The sequence below is a fragment of the Ursus maritimus genome, unplaced genomic scaffold (assembly GCF_017311325.1).
Source record: "Ursus maritimus isolate PB19 unplaced genomic scaffold, ASM1731132v1 scaffold_14, whole genome shotgun sequence".
NCBI lineage: Eukaryota > Metazoa > Chordata > Mammalia > Carnivora > Ursidae > Ursus > Ursus maritimus.
In genome coordinates, this window is record NW_024423786.1 from 52532165 (window position 1) to 52556721 (window position 24557).

The 24557-nt window shown below is 40.6% G+C and overlaps 1 protein-coding gene across 1 annotated transcript in view; it reads right to left on the reverse strand.

Annotated features, from left to right (window-relative positions):
- The window catches only part of LOC103681875 (adhesion G protein-coupled receptor E4-like), a 53333-nt gene extending 31130 nt beyond the window's left edge, over positions 1–22203 (reverse strand). Inside the window, exons 1-5 of the mRNA XM_040629452.1 lie at positions 22081–22203; positions 19101–19151; positions 15373–15507; positions 2667–2734; positions 1036–1137 (exon numbers count right to left, since the gene is read on the reverse strand). Of these exons, the coding sequence (XP_040485386.1) occupies positions 1036–1137; positions 2667–2734; positions 15373–15507; positions 19101–19151; positions 22081–22111 (387 nt within the window). The 5' untranslated portion in view covers positions 22112–22203. The remainder of the gene's footprint in view (positions 1–1035; positions 1138–2666; positions 2735–15372; positions 15508–19100; positions 19152–22080) is intronic.
- Positions 22204–24557: the final 2354 nt, after the last annotated feature.

The window sequence follows — 24557 nt, forward strand, 5'->3', positions numbered from 1 at the left end:
AAGTCTCAGTAGATTCAGTTCCTTAGCATGTCTTTCAGTACTTTCCAGTATTATAGTGGTGTTAAGTATCCATCCACATTGGTCAAAGATTCCAAAGCTGTAGTTCTGTAGGATGAGTCTCAACACCTCATGTACAACATGATGTCTTTAGTTAGGAATACTGTATAATAGGGACTCCTGGGTGGCTCAGTTGCTCAGGCACCTGCCTTCAGCTCAGGTCATGATCCCAGGGTCCTGGGATTGAGTCCCGCATCAGGCTCCTTGCTCAGTGGAGAACCTGCTTCTCTCTCTGCCTGCTGCTCCCCCTGCTTGTTCTCTCTCTCTCTGACAAAAAAAATAAATAAAATCTTTAAAAAAAGAATACTATATAATATACTGTATATTTGCTAAGAGCTTTCAGGTACTCTCACCAGATACACATAAAGGTGAGTGTGAGGAATTGGACATGCTAATTAGCTTGACTGTAGTAATCATTTCATTATATCAAAATATCATGATGCACTTCCTGGATATGTAAAATTGTTATTAAAAGATGTTTTTCATTATGCTCAATTAGCCAACATATAGTACATTATTTGTTTTTGATGTAGTGTTCAGTGATTCCTTAGTTGCATATAACACCCGGTGCTCATCACAACACGTGCCCTCCTTAATAAAAACTCATAGAGATGAGTTTTTTAGAGCAGTTTTAGAGCAGTGAAACTATTCTGTTTGGTACTATAATGGTGGATACACGTCATCATACATTTGACAAAACCCACATAATGGACAGCATCAAGCGTGATGCCTAATGTCAACTCTGGCCTTTGGATGACATTAACATGACATTGCAGGGTCACAAAAGTACCATCTGGTGCCAGATAGCAGGGGAAGCTGTGCATGTGTATGGGGCGGGGATATATGGGAACTCTCTGTTTCTGCTCAATTGTTGCTGTGAACCTAAAACTGCTCTAAAAAACAAAATCTACTTAAAAGGGGGGTGGTGGTGGAGAAAGCATCCACCTGCACCTGGAGCCAAAGGAAAGGAGCTCAGACCTGCAGGGACAGAGCAGTGTTTCCCTCTCCACAGCTGCGGGACAGCTTGGCAAAACGGGTGCAGATCTGTGTGCTGTTGTCCTGAGAACTGCTCAAATTTAACTAAGAGAAAAGAAGAAAAGGAGGGTTTGTTATTTTTCCTTTAATCAGCTTGGGCTGGCTGTCTAGTAGTTTTCATAGATGAGCCCCAAACACATACTTTATTTTTTTCCTAATTTTTAAAGTTTAAATTCAATTAATTAACCCATAACGTATTATTGGTTTCAGAGGTAAAGGTCAGTGATTCATCAGTCTTATATAATATCCAGTGCTCAGTACATCATGTGCCTTCCTTAATGTCCATCACCCAGTTACCACATCCCCTCACCTCCTCCCCTTCAGCTGCCCTCAGTTTGTTTCCCATGATTAAGAGTCTCTTACGGTTTGTCTCCCTCTCTGATTTCATCTTGTTTTATTTTTTCCTCTCTTTCCCTATGATCCTCTGTTTTGCCAAACACATACTTTAAAACTGGTCACCAAAACACAGCTTTGGCACCAACTAGCCATGTGACCTTGAAAAAGTCAGTTAAATCTCTCTGGGCCTCAGGGTCCCTAATTAAAAGCAAAGTTCAGAATATATGGTCTTTACGTTTTCTTTAGGCACTAAAAGTCTTTGATTAATTATATTGAGGGACCAACTATGCACACTGGCCAATCCAGCCAACTTTTTTTTTTCTTTAACAATTTCATTGAGCTATAATTCACCCATAGAACTCAACCATTCAAAGTGCATAATTCAATGGCTTTTAGTGTATTCACAGATTTGTACAACCATCACCACAATCAATTTTAGAGCATTTTCAACACCCTCCCCTAAAACCTACATTTCTAAGCAATCACCCCAATCCTTCCACCTACCCACCCCCTAGTCCCTGGCAACCACTAGTCTATTTTCTGTGTCTCAAGATTTGCCTTTCTGGACAGTTCATATTAAAGGAATCATGCTCTCTGTGATCTTTTTGTCTGGCTTCTTTCACTGAACATCATGTGTTCAAGGTCCATCCATGTTGTAGCATGAGTCAATGCTTCATTCCTTTTTATGACTGAGCAATAGCCCAATGAATGGATGGACCACATTTCTTTTGTCCACTTATGAGTTCACTGGCATGTCAGTCATTTCCACTTTCTGGCTCTTGTGAATAATGCCACTGTGAACACTGGTGTACAAGTCTTTGTGTTGATATGTATTTTCCATTGTCTTGGGTATATACCTAGCAGTGGAATTACTGAGAATATGATAATTCTATGTTTAACTGTAAACTTCCAGGCTGTTTGCCAAATCAGTTCCATGGCTTTCCTTTCCTGTCAGCACGGAAGAGTTTTCTGCTTACTCTGCATCCTCACACCTTGATGACAGTCTTGTTAGATACCCTGCATTAACATATGCAGCAAAGCACTCCCTGGATTCCTAACCCATAGGACTTTGGAGACAATAAATGTTGTTCAAGTCACTAAGTTCTGGGGTCACTTGTAACATGGCAATATATAATGAATACACCCGCACACTATGGTGAGGAATCCCTCCCTACATCCCCCACTCTATTCTGAAGATAGTCTCCTGTACACTTGTGCAAGCAGAGTGCAAACCTAACCTGATTGTGACAGCTCTGGAAGGTTGGATCGCTATTGTCGATGTTAGAGCAGGTCACATGGTTGATTTCTAGGGCAGAAAAGAAATAAGGTGGGTTAACAACGTAGGTTCATCACAGGAAAGAAGGTGCCATGTGTACTTTGATTAGAAGAGATTTGTCTCCATAATTTTGGAGGATCCCATAATTCCAAAAATCAAAACTGGGAATCCCATTTTGCTTTAGTTTTTAAGGAGTTGACCCTTAATAGGGCTTTTAAAATATAGGTTTCAGTTGGAGGGAAGATGGTGGAGAAATAGGAGACCTCTGTTTTATCTGGTCCTTGAATTCAGCTAGTTATCTATCATATCATTCTGAACACCTGAAAATGAAACCTGAAATCTAGGAAAAGAATTGTTGCAATTATACAAATAGAAAAGTGACCACTGAGGAGGAAGAGGCAAGATGGCAGAAGAGTAGGGGACCTCATGTCATCTGGTCTTTTGAATTTAGCTGGATAATTATCAAACCATTCTGAATACCCATGAATTAAGCCTGAGATGTAAGGAAATATATCTGGAACTCTACAAGCAGAAAAGAGATTGCTTTTTGCAAGACAGGAGGTATGGAGACATGAATCTGAGAGAAAATATCAGAAGATAAATGGAAGGGGAGGGAGCCTCCATAAGCTGGCTACTGGAAAGTGATATAGCCCCAGGGGACAAAATCAGAACTCTTAGAAATCTGTTCCAGTGAGAAACATCCCTGTCTGAAAGGGACTCAGGGGACGAAAAGGGCAGAACTCTAGGTGGGTCAGTGTGGTATCAGGATCCATGGAGTTACAGTACTAACAGAGGTGCCTGAACTGGTGGACTGCCCAAGCATTGAAGTGGGGAAACTGGTTACAGTCAGGGAGGCCAGGAGGGGAATCTTAACTCAGGTCACCATAAACCATGAGCCAGGCCAATGGGGTGACTGCTCTCTGTCTGGGCACCCTGAAAAAGGCTGGACTATCTGCCATCCCCTGGGAGGGGTTAAACAGGTGCACCCACGACCAGCAACCACTCTCAGGGTAGTGGCCCCAGAAAGGACAGTAGGGTGACAGTCAGCCATCCCCCTGGGAGTGGTGGAGTGGGTACGCGCATGAAACCACGACTGCTCTCAGCCCCAGAGCACGCAAAGGGCAGTAACACAGGCTACTGTGTTACTCAGACTACCCCAGGAAGACTGCCATGGACACCAACCACAGGAGTTGTGGAGTTTGGCACACACAAAAGTAAAGACTGTTGGTCCAGAAGGGTTTACTGAAGAGGGGGGACTGCAATCTTTTGGCTCTGGGGCTGGGGATTGGGGCATGGCCATTTTATTCTGATCCTTTAAAGAGGTGTGGAAAGCCTTTGGGGAACAAAGCCCCACAGAGGACCAGCTTACCTCACCCCAGGCCTCTGGCAAGGGGATGTGCAACTCAGCCCAGGCAAAGACACCTGAGAAGCTGCATAGCAGGTCCCTCCCCCAGAAGACAAACTGGAAGAACAGCTAGTTTAGGGATCACAGAAGACTGAAAAACTCAAGTGCTATGGGAAAAAGTATATAGAACTTCAGGTTTTTCTCATGATGCATTTATCTTTCAGTCTAAAATTTTCCATTTCCTTTTTCTCTTTTTTCCCCCATTTCAAGTAGTTTTTTATTTTATCAACTGTATGTTTTTGATTTGCTTTTTAACTTTTATTTTTTGCATCTACATTTTATAGAGATATGCTTCATTTTTGGCCTTTTTGTATTCTATTAAATTTTATTTTTGTGTATATATATAAGTTTTACTTCTTTGCAATTTTGGGATTTAGCGTCTTCCAACACACTGACCAAAATTCACCTGGGAACAAGTGGATCACCCTGCTTTGTCCACCCTATGAGATTATAATCTGTCTTCCCCTCCCCCTTTTTGTTCTCTTTTTGTTTTTTGTTTGGTTTTCTCTTGTTTTTGTTTGCTTTCTGTTTTGGTTTCTGACCCATTTGGATTTGTCCAGTGTGTATTTTGCTTGGATGGTGATTGATTTTTTTAAGATTTTATTTATTTATTTGACAGAGATAGAGACAGCCAGTGAGAGAGGGAACACAAGCAGGGGGAGTGGGAGAGGAAGAAGCAGGCTCATAGCAGAGGAGCCTGATGTGGGGCTCAATCCCAGAACACCGGGATCACGTCCTGAGCTGAAGGCAGACGCTTAACCGCTGTGCCACCCAGGCGCCCCGTGATTGATTTTTTGATTCTGCTCACTCACTCACCCATTCTTCTCTGGGCAAAATCACTAGAAGGAGGAATTCAAAACAAAAGAAAGAACCAGAAGCAATGTTCTCTGCCACAGATCTAATCGATATGGATATAAGTAAGATATCAGTGATGGAATTCAGGATAAGAATAATAAAGTTAATAGCTGGGCTTGAGAAAAACGTAAAAGACAGTAGGGTATCTCTTAGTGTAGAAATGAGATCTAATCAGGCTGAACTTTAAAATGTTATAATGGAGATGCAGTCTAAATTGGCTGCTTAAACAACTAGGGTGAATGAGGCAGAAGAGAAAATAAGTGATCTAGGAGACAGGCTGATGGAAAGGAAGAAAGTTGAGGAAAAGAGAGAAAGACAACTAACAGCCCATGAAGAAAGGCTTTGAGAAATTAATGATGCCATGAAATGATCCAATATCAGAATTATTGGGGTACCTGAGGGTGAAGAGAGATAGAGAGAGAGGGCCAGAAAGTATATTTGAGCAAATCACCACTGAGAACTTCACTAATCTGGGGAAGGAAACAAGCATTCATGTCCAAGAGGCATAGAGGACCCCTCCCAAAATCAATAAAAATAGATCAACACCCTGATATATAATGGTGAAGCTTGCAAATTTTAGAAAAAAGAGAGAATACTGAGAGAAGCTCGAGACAAGAGGCTTCTTACATACCGACGGAGGAACATCAGACTAAACATCACAACTATCCAAAGAAACCTGGCAGGCCAGAAAGGGCTCACATGATATATTCAGAGTACTAAATGAGAAGAACATGCAGCCAAGAATACTTTATCCAGCAAGGCTGTCATTCAGAATGGAAGGAGAGATAAAGAGCTTCCAGGACAGACAGACTAAAAGTATATGTGACTGCCAGGCCAGCCCTGCAAGAAATATTAAGGGGATCCTGTAAGGGAAGAGAGAGCCCAAGAGTAACATAGAACAGAAAGAAACGGAGACAATTTACAGAAACAGGGATTTTACAGGCAATACAATGGTGCTAAGTTCATATATTTCAATAGTTACTCTGAATGTAAATGGGCTATATGCTCCAATTAAAAGACACAGGGTATCAGATTGGATTTAAAAAAGCAAGACCCATCCATATGCTGTCTACAAGAGACTCATTTTAGACCTAAAGACACCTCCAGACTGAAAGTGAGGGAGTGGAGCACAATTTATAATGCTAATGGAATTCAAAAGAAAGCTGGGGTAGCAATCCTCATAACAGACAAATTAGATTTTAAACAAAATACTATAGTAAGGGATGAATAGGGACATTATACCATACTTAAAGTGTCTATACATCAAGAAGACCTAACAACTGTAAATATTTACGCTCCTAACTTGGGAGCAGCCAAGTATATAAACCAATTAATAACCAAATTAAAGAAACAGATTAATAATAATACAATAATAGTAGGGGACTTCCACACCCCACTCACAGCAATGGACAGATCATCAAAGCAGAAGATCAACAAAGAAACAAGGGCTTTGAATGACACACTAGACCAGATGGACTTTGCTGATACATATAAAGCATTTTATCCTAAAGCAATAGAATGCACATTCTTCTCAAGTGCACAAACTGAGGGTTTCAGAGGGGAGGGGGGTGGGAGAATGGGATAGGCTGGTGATGGGTAGTAAGGAGGGCACGTATTGCATGGGTGTTATACACAACTAATGAATCATCAAACTTTACATAAAAAAGCAGGGATGTACTGTATGGTGACTAACATAATAAAAAAATATATTATTATAAAAAAAATTGAACACGGAACATTCTCCAGAATAGATCACATACTGGATCATAAATCAGGCCTCAACCAGTACCAAAATATTGGGATTATTCCCTGCATATTTTCAGGCCACAGCTTTGAAACTTGAACTCAATCACAAGAGGAAATTTGGAAGGAACTCAAATACTTGGAGGTTAAATAGCATCCTACTAAATAATGAATGGGTCAACCAGGAAATTAATGAAGAATTTTAAAAATTCATGGAAACAAATGAAAATGAAAACACAACTGTTCAAAACCTTTGGGATACAGCAAAGGTGGTTCTAAGATGGAAGTACATAGCAGTACAAGCCTTTTTTGAAAAATTCTCAAAAGTTTTGAGAAAAGTCTCAAATACACAAGCTAACCTTACACCTAAAGTTGCTGGAGGAAGAACAGCAAATAAAGCCTAAACCAAGTAGCAGAAGAATAGAAATCAATGAAATAGAAACCAAAAGAACAGTAGAACAGATCAATGAAACTAGAAGCTGGTTCTTTGAGTCAATAAACCCCCTGCCAGACTTATCCAAAAGAAAAGAGAAAGGACCAAAACTAGTAAAATCATGAATGAAAGAGGAGAGATCATGACCAACACCAAGGAAATACAAACAATTTTAAGAACATATTATGAGCAACTATATCCTAACAATTAGACAATCAGAAAGAAATGGATGATGCATTCCTGGAAACTTACAAACTACCAAAACTGAAACAGGAAGAAATAGAAAATCTGAACAGACCCATAACCAGTAAGTAAATTGAAGCAGTAATCAAAAATCTCCCACCAAACAAGAGTCCAGGGCCAGGTGGCTTCTCAGGGGAATTCTACCAAACATTTATTTATTTTTTATAATAATATTTTTAATTATATTTTGTTAGTCACCATACCAAACATTTAAATAATAACTAATACCTATTCTTCTGAAGAAAATAGAAATAGAAGGAAATCTTCCAAACTCCTTCCATGAGGCCAGCATTACCTTAATCCTAAACCCAGACAAGGACAAAGGAGAATTACAGACCAATATCCCTGATGAACATGGATGCCAAAAATACTCACCAAGATATTAGCCAATAGGATTCAATAGTATATTAAAAGGATTAATCGCCACAACCAAGTGAGATTTATTCCTGGGATGCAAGGTGGTTCAACATTTGCAAATCAATCAAAATGATACATCACATTAATAAAAGAAAGGACAAAAACCATATGATCCTCTCAATTGATGCAGAAAACGCATTTGACAAAATACAGCATCCATTCTTAATTAAAGCTCTCTATGGTGTAGAGATAGATGGAACATACCTCAATATCATAAAAGCCATCTATGAAAGGCTCACAGTGAATATCATTCTCATTGGGGAAACACTGAGAACTTTTCCCTTAAGGTCATGAGCATGACAAGGATGTCCACTCTCACCATTGTTGTTCAACATAGTACTAGAAGTCCTAGCCTCAGCAATCAGACAACAAAAAGAAATAAAAGGCTTTCAAATTGGCCAAGAAGAAGTCAAACTCTCACTCTTCGCAGACAACATGGTACTCTATGTGGAAAACACAAAATACACCTCAAAATTGCTAGAACTCATACATCAATTCAACAACGCGGCAGTATACAAAATCAATGCACAGAAATCAGTGGCATTTCTATACAGTAACAATATGACAGAAGAAAGAGAAATTAAAGAATCAATCCCATTGGGATCCCATTGGGTGGCTCAGTCAGTTAAGCTCCTGCCCTCATGTCAGGTCATGATCTCAGAGACCTGGGACTGAGTCCCACATCAGGATCCCTGCTCAGTGGGGAGTTTACTTCTCCCTCTGCCCGCTGGTCCCCCTGCTTATGCTCCCTCTCTCTCTGACAAATAAATAAATAAAACCTTAAAAAAAAAGGAATCGATCCTATTTACAATTGCACCAAATATCATAAGATACCTAGGAATAAACCTAACCAAAGAGGTAAAAGTTCCGTACTCTAAAAGCCACAGAACACTTATGAAAGAAATTGACAAAGACACAAGAAATGGAAAAACATTTCATGCTCATGGAATGGAAGAATAAATATCGTGAAAATGTCTATGCTACCCAGAGCATTCTAAATATTCAACACAATTCCTATCAAAATACCATTGACATTTTTCACAGAGCAGGAACAAATAATCCTGAAATTTGTATGCAACCAAAAAAGACCCTGAATAGCCAGATGAATATTGAAAAAGAAAACCAGAGCAGTTGGCATCACAATGCCTGACTTCAAGCTCTATTACAAAGATGTAATGATCAAGACAGTATGGTATTGGCACAAAAACAGACACACAGGTTAATTGTACAGAATAGAGAACCCAGAAATGGACCCTCAACTCTATCAACTAATCTTCAACAAAGCAGGAAAGAATATCCAATGGAAAAAGGACAGTCTTTTCAACACATGGCATTGGGAAAATTGGACAGGCACATTCAGAATGAAACTGGACCATTCTCTTACGCCATGTATCAAAGATAAACTCAAAATGGATGAAAGACCTAAATGTGAGACAAGAATACATCAAAATCTTAGAGGAGAACAGAGGCAGCAACATCTTTGACCTCAGCCACACAGCTTCTTTATTTATTTATTTATTTATTTATTTATCTATTTATTTATTTAATTTTCTTATTTTAGTCACCATACAGTACATCATTAGTTTTTGATGTAGGGTTCCATGATTCATTGTTTGCATATAACACCCAGTGCTCATTGCAATACATGCCCTCCTTAATACCCAACATTGGGCTAACCCAACCCCCAATCCCCTCCCCTCTAAAACCTTCAGTTTGTTTCCCAGAAGCCATGGTCTCCCGTGGTTCGTATCCCCCCTTCGTTTTTCCCTTCCTTCTCCTAATATTCTCTGTGCTATTCCTTATGTTCCACGTATGAGTAAAACCATGTGATAATTGTCTTTCTCTGCTTGACTTACTTCACTTAGCATAATCCACTCCAGTTCCATCCATGTTGATGCAAATGGTAGGTAAACATCCTTTCTGATGGCTGAGTAATATTCCATTGTATATCTGGACCACATCTTCTTTATCCATTCATCTGTTGAAGGACATCTCGGCTCCTTCCACAGATTGGCTATTGTGGACATTGCTACTATGAACATTGGGGTGCATATGCCCCTTCTTTTCACTATATCTGTATCTTTGGTGTAAATACTCAGTAGTGCAATTGCTGGTCATAGGGTAGCTCTATTTTTAACCTTTTGAAGAGCATCCATATTGTTTTCTGGAGTGGCTGTACCAGCTTGTATTCCCACCACCAGTGTAAGAGGGCTCCCCTTTCTCCACATCCTCTCCAACATTTGTTGTCCTGCCTTGTCAATTTTTGCCATTCTAACTGGTGTAAGGTGGTATCTCAATGTGGTTTTGATTTAAATTTCCCTGATGGCTAATGATGTTGAACATTTTTTTTCATGTGTCTGATAGCCATTCATGTATCTTCTTTGGAGAAGTGTCTGCCACAACAACTTCTATCAAGATATGTCTCCAAAGGCAAGGGAAACAAAAGCAAAAATGAACTGTTGGGACTTTATCAAGATAAAAGCTTCTGCACTGCAGAGGAAACAGTCAACAAAACTAAAACGCAAACTATGGAACGGGAGAAGATATTTGCAAATGACAATTCAGATAAAGGGTTAGAATCCAAGATCTATAAAGAAATTATGAAACTCAACACCCAAAACCCCCAAATAGTACAGTCAAGAAATGTGCAGAAGACATGAACAGGCATTTCTCCAAAGAAGACATACAAATGGCCAACAGACACAAGAAAAAATGCTCCACATCCCTTGCCATCAGGGAAATACAAATCAAAGCACAATGAGATACCACCTCACAACACTCAGAATGGCTAAAATTAACAAGTCAGGAAACAACAAATGTTAGCAAGGACGTATAGAAAGGGAAACCTTCTTACCCTCTTGGTGGAATGCAAGCTGGTGCAGCCCCTCTGGGAAGCGGTATGGAGGTTCCTCAAGAAGTTAAAAATAGAGCTACCGTATGACCCAGCAATTGCACTACTGGGTGTTACCCCAAAGTTACAAATGTAATGATCCAAAGGGTCACCTGCACCCCATTGTTCATAGTAGCAATGTCCACAATAGCCAAACTGTGGAAAGACCCCAAATGTCCATTGACAGATAAATGGGTAAAGAAGATGTGGTATGTATGTGTGTGGTATGTATGGTATGTATCTAGATAGATAGATAGATAGATAGATAGATAGATAGATAGATAGATATACACACAATGGAATGTGTATACATCAGAAAGGATGTATACTTACCATTTACACTGATGTGGATAGAACTGGAGGGTATTCTGCTGAGCGAAATAAGTCAGGGAAAGTCCAATGAGGCAAAGCTTAACCAAGGGGAGGGACAGGATGAGAAGGAGCTGGCCTCTCTCTTTTTCTCCCTCTCTCCTTGTACCAAGGACTGTCCTGTCCCAAGACACAGTTATACGTGGCCTCTGGAAAGTCTTGCATAGCCACACAACCATCTGCATTGTCTTATAAGGCAGCACTCAGCACAGGGATGCACCATCTTGAATTTCCTTTCCCTCCTTCCCTGCTTCACGTCCTCTTCTTCCCTCATTCTTGCTGCCTTAGGATTGCACGCATAACCCCTTAAAGCCTGAATACATGTTGTGCCTCACGTTCTGTTTTCTAGGAAAATCTGGCCTAAGGTACACAGTTAATACAGGAAAGAGGAGAGAACTTAAAATCCTCAGAAAGGATCTCCAAAAAGATTTAAGAAGTCATTTGTTCGATAATATAAGAATAGGGTTTCTTCAAGTCATTCTACACCTTAAACTTAAGCGGAACTATATGTCGATTACCTCTCCCTATGACTGGGGACAAATTTTTAATAACAAAAAATAAAGCAGCCTTTCTCCCCCTAGTTCTCATTTTATATTTTAATTAAGACAAGTTATTTGTTTTTAATTATTATCAACATTTCAGATTTTAATATTATAACTATATTATTATATTGAATATATATGAATATATTATTACTATGTTATATAATTATGTATATTACATATATCATTCATTGTTATTAGGATTCATGTTGTGGGGAGTAACATATTATATGAACTGTCTGTTACCATGAAGTATTTCAATCTTTTGTCTGAGACACAAAAAGAGGTTATAACAGTGAATTTGATTAATACTTATATAAGTTATGACTTATTTGTTGATTTGAAAAGATGAATAGCAATCATGACAAATAAATAATATTGTGTAGTTACAGAGAGGTTTAATCTTAGATATTTTCATATTTGCATTTCTTTTTAAAAAATTTTTGCTTATGTATATCGTATATTGATATATGTGCTGTTTCTAACCACGGTCTTTGCCTTTGACAAAGCCCTTCATCTCAATAAATATCTTATAACAAGTAAAAGAAAGAAGAAGCTGCTATGGAAATGGTACAATAAAAGAACAATAACCAAAAAAGTTTCTGAGAAATTAAAGCTGTGGTTTCTGAAATTTCAATGACAATGCTCGGTAACAGAATGGACATGCAAAAGGCCAAATTATTAGCCAGGAAAGTAAGTTGAGGAGCTCTTCTAGGATTTAGAGGGAAAAGTAAAGAGGAAGGAGATATCCAGGATGGCCAGTACCCATCCAAAAGGAATTTCATCAGGATGACCAGGAGTAATACAACCCAATCAGCTATTTCNNNNCTACAGTGAAAAGGAACAATTTTTAGATCAACAGAAGCTAGAACATGCCAAGCAAGAACACTGAATGAAGATATTCCCAAGTGGAGATTTTGTAAGGGAGAAGAGAATAAAATCTCTATATAAGTATTACATATGTGTATACGTATTTACATAAGAAAGAAATATAAAAATATATTAAAAATAAAATGAGATGTCCTAGCTCCAAGGAAAAAGAGGAGATCCTACAAACTACCAGAAAGAGGGAAAAAACAGTTATTAAAAAGAAAACAAGAATCAAACTGAGAATGCTATATATTAAAAATAAGGAAGAGATACCTATGAATTTCTGAGAAAACTATTGTAAATCAAGAGTTCTCCTTCCATCTCATTCTGGATGCCCGGATGGAAAGAGCTGGAGTTTTTTAAAAATGTCATAACAACTGAGACTCAGGTCCAAGAAGTCCATTGTCCAAAACAAGAAGCACCAGCCACCTCAGGCTATGGCCGGTCTGAACTGAAATGTATATACATATAAAATACATTCTGGAAATCAAAGACAATATGAAAAAGAACATATAAATGGTCTCATTAATGCTTTTAATATTGATTACAGCTTGAAATGATAATACTTTGCATAAGTTGAGTTAAAGTATATTATTAAAATTAATTTCCTGTGTTTCCTTTTTATTTTACTTTTTTAATAATAATTTTTTTATTATGTTAGTCACCATACAGTACATCCCTGGTTTTTGATGTGAAGTTCCATGATTCATTACTTGCGTATAACACCCAGTGCACCATGCAATACGTGCCCTCCTTACTACCCATCACCAGCCTATCCCATTCCCCCACCCCCCTCCCCTCTGAAGCCCTCAGTTTGTTTCTCAGAGTCCATAGTCTCTCATGGTTCGTTCCCCCTTCTGTTTACCACCCCCCCTCCGCTTTCTTCTTCCCTTTCTTCTCCTACCGATCTTCCTACTTCTTATGTTCCATAAATGAGTGAAACCATATGATAATTGTCTTTCTCTGCTTGACTTATTTTGCTTAGCATTATCTCCTCCAGTCCTGTCCATGTTGCAGCAAATGTTGAGAAATCGTTCTTTTTGATGGCTGTGTTTCCTTTCTAAATGTAGCTATTAGAAAATTTGAAATTACTTGTGTGGCTCCCATGAGTGGTTTCTGTCAGATTTCTATTAGAAAATACTCCACTAGAAAATATATTGAGATAAACTCAGCAAAACAAATCACTTTCCTTTTCAAATAAATATAACTATTTCTACTGTAGGTATTAGGGAATTTAGGGGGATAGCAAGTAATCTCATTACTTAGACCAAGGTTGCAAACTGTGACCTGGGCTAGTCCACTGCCTGTCTTTGTAAATATAGTTTTATTGGTACACAACCACATCCATTCATTTATGTCTATGGCTGCAGTTATGTTATAAAGACGGGATTGAATAGTTGCAACAGAGACCACATGGCCCGCAGAGCCTGAAGTATTTACTAGATAGCCCTCTACAGAAAAAGCTTGCTAACTTCGAACTTAAAAGAGACTTCCATGTCATGGGGAGTTGGTATGTGGTTTAAATAAGCCATCAGGGAAATTCAAATCAAAACCACACTAAGATACCACCTTACGCCAGTTAGAATGGCAAAAATTGACAAGGCAGGAAACAACAATTGTTGGAGCGGATGTGGAGAAAGGGGATCCCTCCTACATTGTTGGTGGAAATGCAAGTTGGTACAGCCACTCTGGAAAACATTGTGGAGGTCCCTTAAAAAGTTAAAAATTGAGCTACCCTATGATCCAGCCATTGCACTACTGGGTATTTACCCCAAAGATACAGATGTAGCAAAGAGAAGGGCCATATGCACCCCAATGTTCATAGCAGCATTGCCCACAATAGCTAAATAGTGGAAGGAGCCGAGATGCCCTTCAACAGATGACTGGATTAAGAAGTTGTTGTCCATATATATATAATGGAATATTATTCAGCTGTGAAAAAGAATGATTTCTCAACATTTGCTGCAACATGGACAGCACTGGAAGAGATAATGCTAAGTGAAATAAGTCAAGCACAGAAAGACAATTATCATATGGTTTCTCTCATCTATGGAACATAAGAACTAGGAAGATCAGTAGAAGAAAGGGATAAAGAAAGGGGGGGTAATCAGAAAGGGGAATGAAGCATGAGAGACTATGGACTCTGAGAAACAAACTGAGGGCTTCAGAGGGGAGGGGGGTGGAGGGAATGGGATAGACCGGTGATGGGTAGTAAGGAGGGCACGTATTGCATGGTGCACTGGGTGTTACACGCAAGTAATGAATCATGGAATTTTACATCAAAAACTAGGGATGTATTGTATGGTGACTAACATAATACAATAAAAAATATGATTATAATAAAAATAAATAAATAAATAAATAATGTATGCAAGTAATGAATGATGGAACTTTACCTCAAAAACTTCGGATGCACTGTATGGTGACTAACATAACATAATAAAAAAGTTTTATAAAAAAAATAAATAAAAATAAATAAGTAATGTGCCCAACATGACACTGGATGCATAGGAGGACTTATGTTTTAAACTGGGTATTTCATTAATTTTGGGATTGACACCTTTAAACGAACACATATTCCTCTGAGCTGAGTTCCCTGATCTGCAGAAGGTATGATGATTACTTCTATTTTAGAGGTTATACACTTGAAACTGAGGATTCAAGCAATTTCCCCAAAGTTGCACAGCTACTTAATTAGAGTTGAGATGGAACGCAAGTCAGTTTCACCTGGATCTCAAATTCTTACCCATCTCTCACATGAATGACGCTACAGAGTAAAGAGACATGACCTTCAAGCAGGACACCGAAGGTCCTCCCCTCTGAGAAGCCTATGGCCAGCTGCTCTGCCAACATATGCATACTCTTGCCGTAATGCCACCTTTACTACAAGCCCAGAATCACCTTTGTATGTGACTTTTGGATCTGTGAGTGCCTCTTTTCCTGTGGTCGAGGTATACTCATGGTAAGCACAGCGGTATATTCCGTTGTTGGATTCACAGGGAACATGAGGAGGGCAGGGATGGTCTGCACATGGATCTGTAGAAGAGAGAGAAGAAGGCAGCTCTGTGGGTTCTCTATATCATTCAATATTTAATCAATCTAACCCCACTTGAAGTCCTGTCTCTTAAAATGTCCACAAATGACTTCACTCAGTAGTGAGCTAAAATAAAAGATTCTTCTAGGACTGTTCCTAGATACACTTTAAAAGTTTCTTGAGTTAGTTAAGAAGCTGGTTAAATCAGTGGAATTCTGTTACTAACATATTAGACAAACAACTTACCATCTCTGCCATCTCCTACCTCCAATTTCATGCACGAAGAAAGACAGGATAGCATATGCGCCCTTTTCCTGCCCCACATGCATAACCAGACCTAATTATGGGGAAATCTCGAACTCAATTGAGGCACATGCTCTGCTATAACTGTCTCACCTCAACAAAAATGTCAACGTCATGCAAGAAAAAGAAAGGCTAAAAGTAACTGCTTGAGACTAAGGGAGATTAAAGATACACACACACACACACACACACACACACATATACACACACGCACATGCATGTATGAAATTATTATACTATATATCCTACATGCAGAATACAAATGTATGTCCTATGTGTATGTATTATATACAGCAACTTCTTTCAAGACAAGTCTCCAAAGGCAAGGGAAACAAAAGCAAAAATGAACTTTTGAGACCTCATCAAGATAAAAATCTTCTGCACTGCAGAGGAAACAGTCAATAAAACTAAGAGGCAACCTATGGAATGGGAGAAGATATTTGCAAAAACATTTCAGATAAAGGGCTGGTATCCTGGGAAACAAACTGAGGGTGTCAGAGGGGAGGGGGTGAGGGATTGGGATAGGCCAGTGATGGGTATTAAGGAGGGCACGTATTGCGTGGAGCACTGGGTGTTATAAACAAACAATGAATCATGGAACACTACATCAAAAACTAATGATGTACTGTATGGTGACTAACATAACATAATAAAAAAATTTTTTAAAATGTCTATGTTACCCAGAGCATTAAAAGCAATCCTTAACAAAATACCATCAGCATTTTTCATAGAGCTGGAAGAAACAATCCTCAAGTTAGTATGGAACCAGAAAAGGCCACAAATAGCCAGGGGAATGTTGAGAAAGAAAAGGAAAGCTGGTGGTATCACAATGCTGGACTTCAAGCTATATCACAAAGCTGTAATCATCAAGACACTGTGGCACTGGTACAAAAACAGACACATAGATCAATGGAACAGAATAGAGAACCCAGAAAGGGACCTTCAACTCTATGGTTAACAGATCATAAGAGACTATCCAACGGAAGAAGGACAGTCTCTTCAATAAATGGTGCTGGAAAAATTGGACAGCCACATGTAGACGAATGGAACTGGAACATTTTCTTACACCAGACACAAACATAAACTCAAAATGGACGAAAGGCCTAAATGTGAGACAGGAATTCATCCAAGTCCTAGAGGAGCACAGAGGCAGCAACCCCTTCGACTTTGGCCGCAGCAATATCTTGCTAGACACGTCTCCACAGGCCAGGGAAACAAAAGTTAACATGAAGTACAGGGAGACATTAAGATAAAAAGCTTCTGCACAGCAAAGGAAACAGTTGACAGAACTAAAAGGCAATCTATGGAATGGGAGAAGATATTTATAAATGACATATCAAGTAAAGGACTAGTATCCAAGATCGATAAAGAACTTCTCAAACTCAACACCTAAAAAACAAATAATGCGGGCAAGAAATTGGCAGAAGACATGAACAGACACTTCTCCAAAAAAGACATTAAGATGGTCAGGAGACACATGAAGAAATGCTCCACATTACTTGCCATCAGGGAAATACAAGTCAAAACCACATTGAGATAACACCTTCCACCAGTTAGAATGGCTAAAATCAACAAGACAGGGAACAACAAGTGTTGGCAAGGTTGTGGAAAAAGGGGAACCCTCTTACACTGTTGGTGGGAATGCAAGCTGGTGCAGCCACTCTGGAAAACAGTATGGAGGTTCCCCAAGACGTTCCAAATAGAGCTACCCTATGACTCAGCAATTGCACTACTGGGTATTTACCCCAAAGATACAGATGTAGTGAAAAGAAGGGACACATGCACCCCAATGTTCATAGCAGCAATGTCCACAATAGCCAAACTGTGGACGGAGCCGAGACGCCCTTCAATAGACAAATGGATAAAGATGTTGCCCATACATACAATGGAATATTACTCAGCCATCAGAAAGGATGAATACCCCCCCCATTTGCATCGACATGGATGGAACTGGAGGGGATTATGCTAAGTGAAATAAGTCAGGCAGAGAAAGACAATTATATGGTTTCACTCATATGTGGAACATAAGGAATAGTGTGGAGGACCATAGGGGAAGGGAGGGAAAACTGAATGGGAAGAAATCAGAGAGGGAGACAAACCACGAGAGACTTTGGACTCCAGGAAACAAACTGAGGGTTACAGAAGGGAAGGGGGTGTGGGGATGGGGTAGCTAGGTGGTGGGTATTAAGGAAGGCACATGTTATGATGAGCCCTGGGTGTTATATGGAACTAATGAATCGTTGCATACTACATCACAAACTAATGATGGACTATATTTTGGCAAACTGAACATAAAAAAAAAGATTATCTTTAAAAGCCATTGAGACATGAGAACTACAAGTCCCTAGACTTCCAACTATGTTCCTATGACTGAAATGATACCAAAAGTAGCTCAAGCTCTAAAATTATATTGTATGAAATTATGGATGCACAAGAATCCGTCTCCGCTGAGCTTTGATAATTACATTTTGAATAGAGTACTGACATGCTATAATTATAATATTGAAATGCTAAGATAATCAAATGCTCAAAACGGGTATTCTGGGCTTCTAAGAGATTTTGTAAATGTCATTAAAATTTTTACTGTATTTCAATTACATCGTTGGAAGACTATTATTATGTATATGTTTCTGTTCACATCTAATCAACAATCTTTTTGACACAGATGAAATTATTGCCATTGTATCTATTTAATAATATTGATTTTAAAATTTAAAAAAAAGAAAATGTCAGACAAAATGGAAAACTGTCTTCTCATTACACCCTTGTATGAATCTGGGCACAGTCTTTCATATGAACACAGTACAGAAGTTGTAGAATAATAGTCAATGGAACCACATAAAATTGTTGGTATTTGGCCACTCTGGACCTACAAAAATGTCAATCAGTGTAGCCTATCCTAATTAACCAAGAGTTGCCAAACTCAGAAATGATGGCAGACTTTGCAATTGTTGTTGAGGCCATGGGGGCAAGATCACATCCTGATGGACCGTTCCCTGTTGCTCTGGGCACTCCCATTCAAATACATGGGACGGTGACTTAAAAAGAGCTTGCTTTTAGGGGCGCCTGGGTGGTGCAGCGGTTGGGCACCTGCCTTCGGCTCAGGGCGTGATCCCGGCGTTGTGGGATCGAGCCCCACATCGGGCTCCTCTGCTGGGAGCCTGCTCTTGCTCTCCCACTCCCCCTGCTTGTGTTCCCTCTCTCGCTGGCTATCTCTATCTCTGTCAAATAAATAAATAAAATCTTTAAAAAAAAAAAAAGAGCTTGCTTTTGGTTTCAAGTGCCAACATACCATTGCCTGATGAATTGTGTGTCCTCATGACAAACACCAAGCAGGAGAGCCCTGAGAAAAATAAAAGGAAGAAATTAACATTTCAGGAATCTTCCTTAAATCTTTCAGTGGTCTTCTGAATATTCCTGGGCCACCCACATGTTTCTCCTTGGGACAGATTATGATTTACAAGATAGAACTTATTGTCTTGATTACAAAGAAGGCAGCATGTTAAATATAGGTAAATTTGTCATTACCATAGACCCCACTCATACCAGGAAGAATAGTTTGTTCATTTAAATAGGTTCAGTTCACTTTCTTCTAACAACATGAGGATACATTTCATTAAGGTTTTAATCAATTTTATAAAACTGACTACTAGCAAACTAAATAAAATGGACTCTTCTTTGGAAACTGAGAAACAGGAACATGAGGTTTAAGTTGGTGTGGCTGGAGGCCGATCTGAAAAGACCAACACACAAAAAAAAATATTTACCACTGGAGAGAAAATGTGTGGGGAAATATAGACCAGGATATGAAGAGTGATCATTTCTAGGTAGTTTTCAGTTTTGCTCATCTGCATTGTCTGACTTTTCCTAGAGTAAACATAGGTTACTTCCATAGTGACTTGGGAAGTACTATTGGGTCTTTTCAGGGAATATAAAATGATACTGAGAATAGAAGCTGTGAGAGTATTCAGCTTTTGAGAAAAATACCATATGCATCACCACCACCACCAGCACCATCAATACAGAAATCCTGCCTTTTCAGTGACACTCATGAATTTTAATCAAGGTGACCACCTGATTATTTTAAAGACAAAGTTCTGCTCTTTAAGCAAAGAGTTTGATTGCCCTAGGAGTTAAAGCGCCACCTTATCTTTTTTGTGTGAGTCACTCTGGTTGTTCTGGGGAAACCATTAGACCAGACAGTGCTCCTATTTCCCAAATCTGCCAACCCAACTGCTGAGGAAGGTCATCGAAAAGACATGACCGCCGATTGACCCATGACTTGGACCCAGGCACTCAGAGCTTCTTCACCCCATCCCCTGTCCTTACAAAGCAGGTTCTCCTTGCCTTTCCTTCTACCAGAGGCTGCTCCAAGGACATCACCTTGAGATAGTGATGTGGTGTATGCATGACTGAACCCAGTTAAGGCCCCCCTCTCTGTATATGTAGACTTACAAGATTTGGTGGATGGGTGTGGGGATCCATTTGTCTTGCTGTTGCCCAAAACAAACCCCATATGTAAGTTCCCTTTGCTTATTGAAACTGCCACCTCCCAACCTGGACTGGCCAGTGTTCTTCTTCAGTCTCTCTGCCCTGGAGTAATGGGGCCTGTTTCAGATGACACCTGGGAACTTCCCAAAATGGAGGGTTGTGAACCACTATCAATTCCACAGTCAGTATAAGGGGAACAGCTACAGCCCAGTTGGTAGGGGCCAGCTCAATGGTAGCTGGACCCAGGTGGTCAGTGATGGGTGTGGTTCCTGCAGAGCTAGAGTGCCTTCCCCTAATGGAACTGGAACAGATTGACCACTCCCTAACACTTTCCTCCCTGCTCACCTTGTCCTGTAACTCTGGCTTAGATTTTACCAGGGGGAAAAGGAAAGAGGAGAAGAAATAATAGGAGAGTAGCAGGGAAGGTGGAACATGTAGACCCATAAGCAAGGGTGAGGTTCCATGGAGACTGAAGAAGCAATGTGTCCTCTCCTGATTCTGAGAGTGTGGATTCCCAAATTCAACCTCTCTGTGGAAGCCTTTCTCATACCCATCAAATTCAATGGTGGTTCTGAAGCTGACCTCATAAAAACAGAGTTGAGTAAGAATTAACCCCTGATAAGTGACTTCCAGGTAAAACCATCTCATGGATTCCCCCTGACATTCTCAAGGATAGAGCCTCTTCACAGCCCCATTTGACAGCACAGGAATGTGAGGGTCATGGTGGTTCAGGAACTTGTCCAAGATAACACAATGCGGAAGCAACAAAGCCCAACCTCTCACTAGGCTACACTGCCACTGGCTGTTTTCGTTAAGTGCTCCTTCTACCTTGGTCTATGGGATCTCGCCCCTTTTATTAACATTACATTTACTACACCAATAGTCCTGGGGACCAGAAGATGTTCTATTTTGTGCCAGAGAGAGAGGAGAGAACGTGCGTGGTAAGATTCCCTCACTGCCCATTTGGAATAAATTCTTTCAACAGGACACAGAGAAATCAATTCTCTTTAGACTCTATTTTCATGACTCAGGACTCCATGAAGAGGCTCATGGACTGGCCCCAAACTCCCCAAATTCCATGTCCTCGGTCAACTTCAGATGTTCATATATACATGCTGACAAGTCCAGAGAAGGGAGATACTCCATACTGAAACTTAAGAAAAAAAATCAACAAGACCAATGGTCAAAAATTTCATGGAGGTTTTGAGTTTGCTGCCAATGAATCTCCCCATGAAGTTTTTTTGCCCCCCCCCAATTTGGTGCAATTTTGTTGTTGTTGTTGTTGTTGTTGTTGTTGTTTGAGCTCGTGCCATTTGAATTTTTTTTTTTAATTCTCACACCTTCTTTCAGGTAGTGTTCCTCATTCTCGGCACTACTGACATTTTAGCTTGGTTAATTCTTCAATGAAGGGTCTGGTCCATGTACTGGAGGGTGTGGGGTGTCACCCCAGGCCTCCACCCACTAAATTCCAGGCACACCCTTGTCCCAAGTCACGGCCACCAAAACTGTCTGCAAGTGTCTTACTATGTCCCCTGTGGGGACACCAAACTGCCCCCATTTGAGAACCACTACTTTCAGTGTTGTTTTTACTTCCAAGGACATTAGACAGTGTATCTGAAAGCAAATGAAAACCACTGAAATATTGGCTGTATCTGTTAACACACACTTAGAAATCTGGACACGCCCCTCTCAGGAGATGCCCCTCAGGCCAGCCCTCCACCAGCTCAACTGAATACTATAGCTGTTCTAGAACCAAAGAAAATAAGATGTTGAACACTCACCACACAGAAGAAAGTTTGTCCTCTTGGCCATAGCTCCTCCAGCTTCTAACTGATAACTGATAACAGAAAGGGAACTGTAAAGTCTTATTTCCTATTTCTCAAGGAGTCCTGGGGGTTCGAGAGGACCACAATCTGTTGGTGTAATTTCCACGGGTCAAGTCAAAGTCTAATTAAAGGCAACATCATGGAGGAGGGAAAAGATGGCGGAGGAGTAGGGGTCCCCTTTTTCAGCTGGTCCCCTGAGCCGAGCTGGATAGGTACCAGACCATCCTGAACACCCACGGAATCAGCCTGAGATGCAGGAAGATACTTCTGGATCTCTACAAATGAACATCTCCGGTGCTGAGTATTGAGGTATGAAGCCAGGAGCCGTGAATCTGCGCACAGATACCAGAAGATTAATGGAAGGGGGAGGGAGCCGCCACACTCGGGCACCGGGAAGCGGTAGTCACCTGCACTGGGGAATGGGCCGGACTCGTAGACAGTCACCCAAGAGAGAACAGACTGATACCGGGAGCCTGGGAACGTGCGCGTGCGACCAGACTGAAATCCGACGCTCTGGAGTGTGCGCAAACCACACTGAAACAGGGAGCTCGGGAGTGAGTGCAGAAACCAGGGTGGCTTGCAGCTGGTGGCGTTAGGAGCCCAAAGGACAGAGATGTGCTGGCCCTGGAAGTGAGGGCTGGGACGCCAGCTGTGGGGCACACAACTCGGGACGCTGCAGGGTTTTTAGCAGCACTGACAGAAACAGAGTTAAAGAGGCCAGGAGAGCTCAGTGAAGAGCAGACTGCGATCCCTCTGTTCTCAGACAGAGGCTGGATACGGCCACTGCTGCTGTGACTCTTAGAAGAGGCACAGCAAACTGCCAGGGAAAGCCGCCAGAGAACAAAAGCCCAGAAATACCAGTTTACATTGTGCCCATCCCCACCCCCCCCCACAGGGGACAGGGTGACTCTACCCAAACAGGGTTGCCTGACTATCAGTGCGGCAGGCCCCTCCCCCAGAAGGCAGGCTGAAAAATCACGAAGCCCACATCCCTAATGTCCCTATAAAACAAGTGCACACTGCCTGGGTCCTGGTCAAGAATTTGGGCTCTGGGGGCGCCTGGGTGGCACAGCGGTTGGGCGTCTGCCTTCGGCTCAGGGCGTGATCCTGGCATTATGGGATCGAGCCCCACATTGGGCTCCTCCGCTATGAGCCTGCTTCTTCCTCTCCCACTCCCCCTGCTTGTGTTCCCTCTCTTGCTGGCTGTCTCTATCTCTGTGGAATAAATAAATAAAATCTTTAAAAAAAAAAAAAGAATTTGGGCTCTGGGCAACCCCACAACCTCTCCTCATCAGAATGACGAGAAGGAGAAATCCCCCCCAGCAAAGAAAAGATAATGAGTCTGTGGCCTCTGCCACAGAACTGATGGATATGGATATAACCAAATTATCAGAAATGGCGTTCAGAGTAACAATGGTCAAGATGATGTGTAGACTTGAAAAAAACATTAACGAAAATATTAACGAGAATATAGAATCTCTAAGGGCAGAAATGAGAGTGAATCTGGCAGAAATTAAAAATGCTATGAATCAAATGCAGTCAAAACTAGATGCCCTGACAGCCAGGGTAAATGAGGCAGAAGAACAAACTAGTGAATTGGAGGATGGGATGGTAGAAGAGAAAACTAAGACAGAAACTTGGCTCAAAAAAATCCAATCTCAAGAATGTAGGTTACGGGAGATTACTGACTCAATGAAACGTTCCAATGTCAGAATCATGGGCATCCCTGAGGGGGTGGAGAAAGAGAGAGGTCTAGAAGAGATATTCGAACAAACTGTAGCTGAAAACTTCCCTAATCTAGCAAAGGAAACAAGAATTCGTGTTCAAGAGGCAGAGAGGACCCCTCCCAAGGTCAACCATGACAAACCTACGCCACGTCATGTCATAGTGCAATTCGCAAATATTAGATCCAAGGATACAGTATTGAAAGCAGCCAGGGTGAAGAAATTTCTCACGTACAGAGGCAAAAATATCAGAATAACGTGAGACATGTCTACACAGACCTGGAATGAGAGGAAGGGTTAGTGGGATATTTTTAAAGCTCTATCCAAGAAAAACATGCAGCCAAGGATCCTTTATCCAGCAAGGCTGTCATTCAGAATTGATGGAAAGATAAGGACCTTCCAGGATCGGCAGAAACTGACCAAATTTGTAACTATGAAACCAGCCCTACAGGAGATATTAAGGGGGGGTTCTATAAAATAAAAAGGCCCCAAGAGTGATACAGAACAGAAATTAACAATCTGTAGAAACAAAGACTTTACAGGCAACATGACATCATTAAAATCATATCTCTCAATAATCACTCTCAATGTGAATGGCCTAAATGCTCCCATAAAATGTCACAGGGTTGCAGATTGGATAAAAAGATATGACCCATCCATTTGCTGTCTACAAGAGACTCATTTTGAACCTAAAGATACATCCAGACT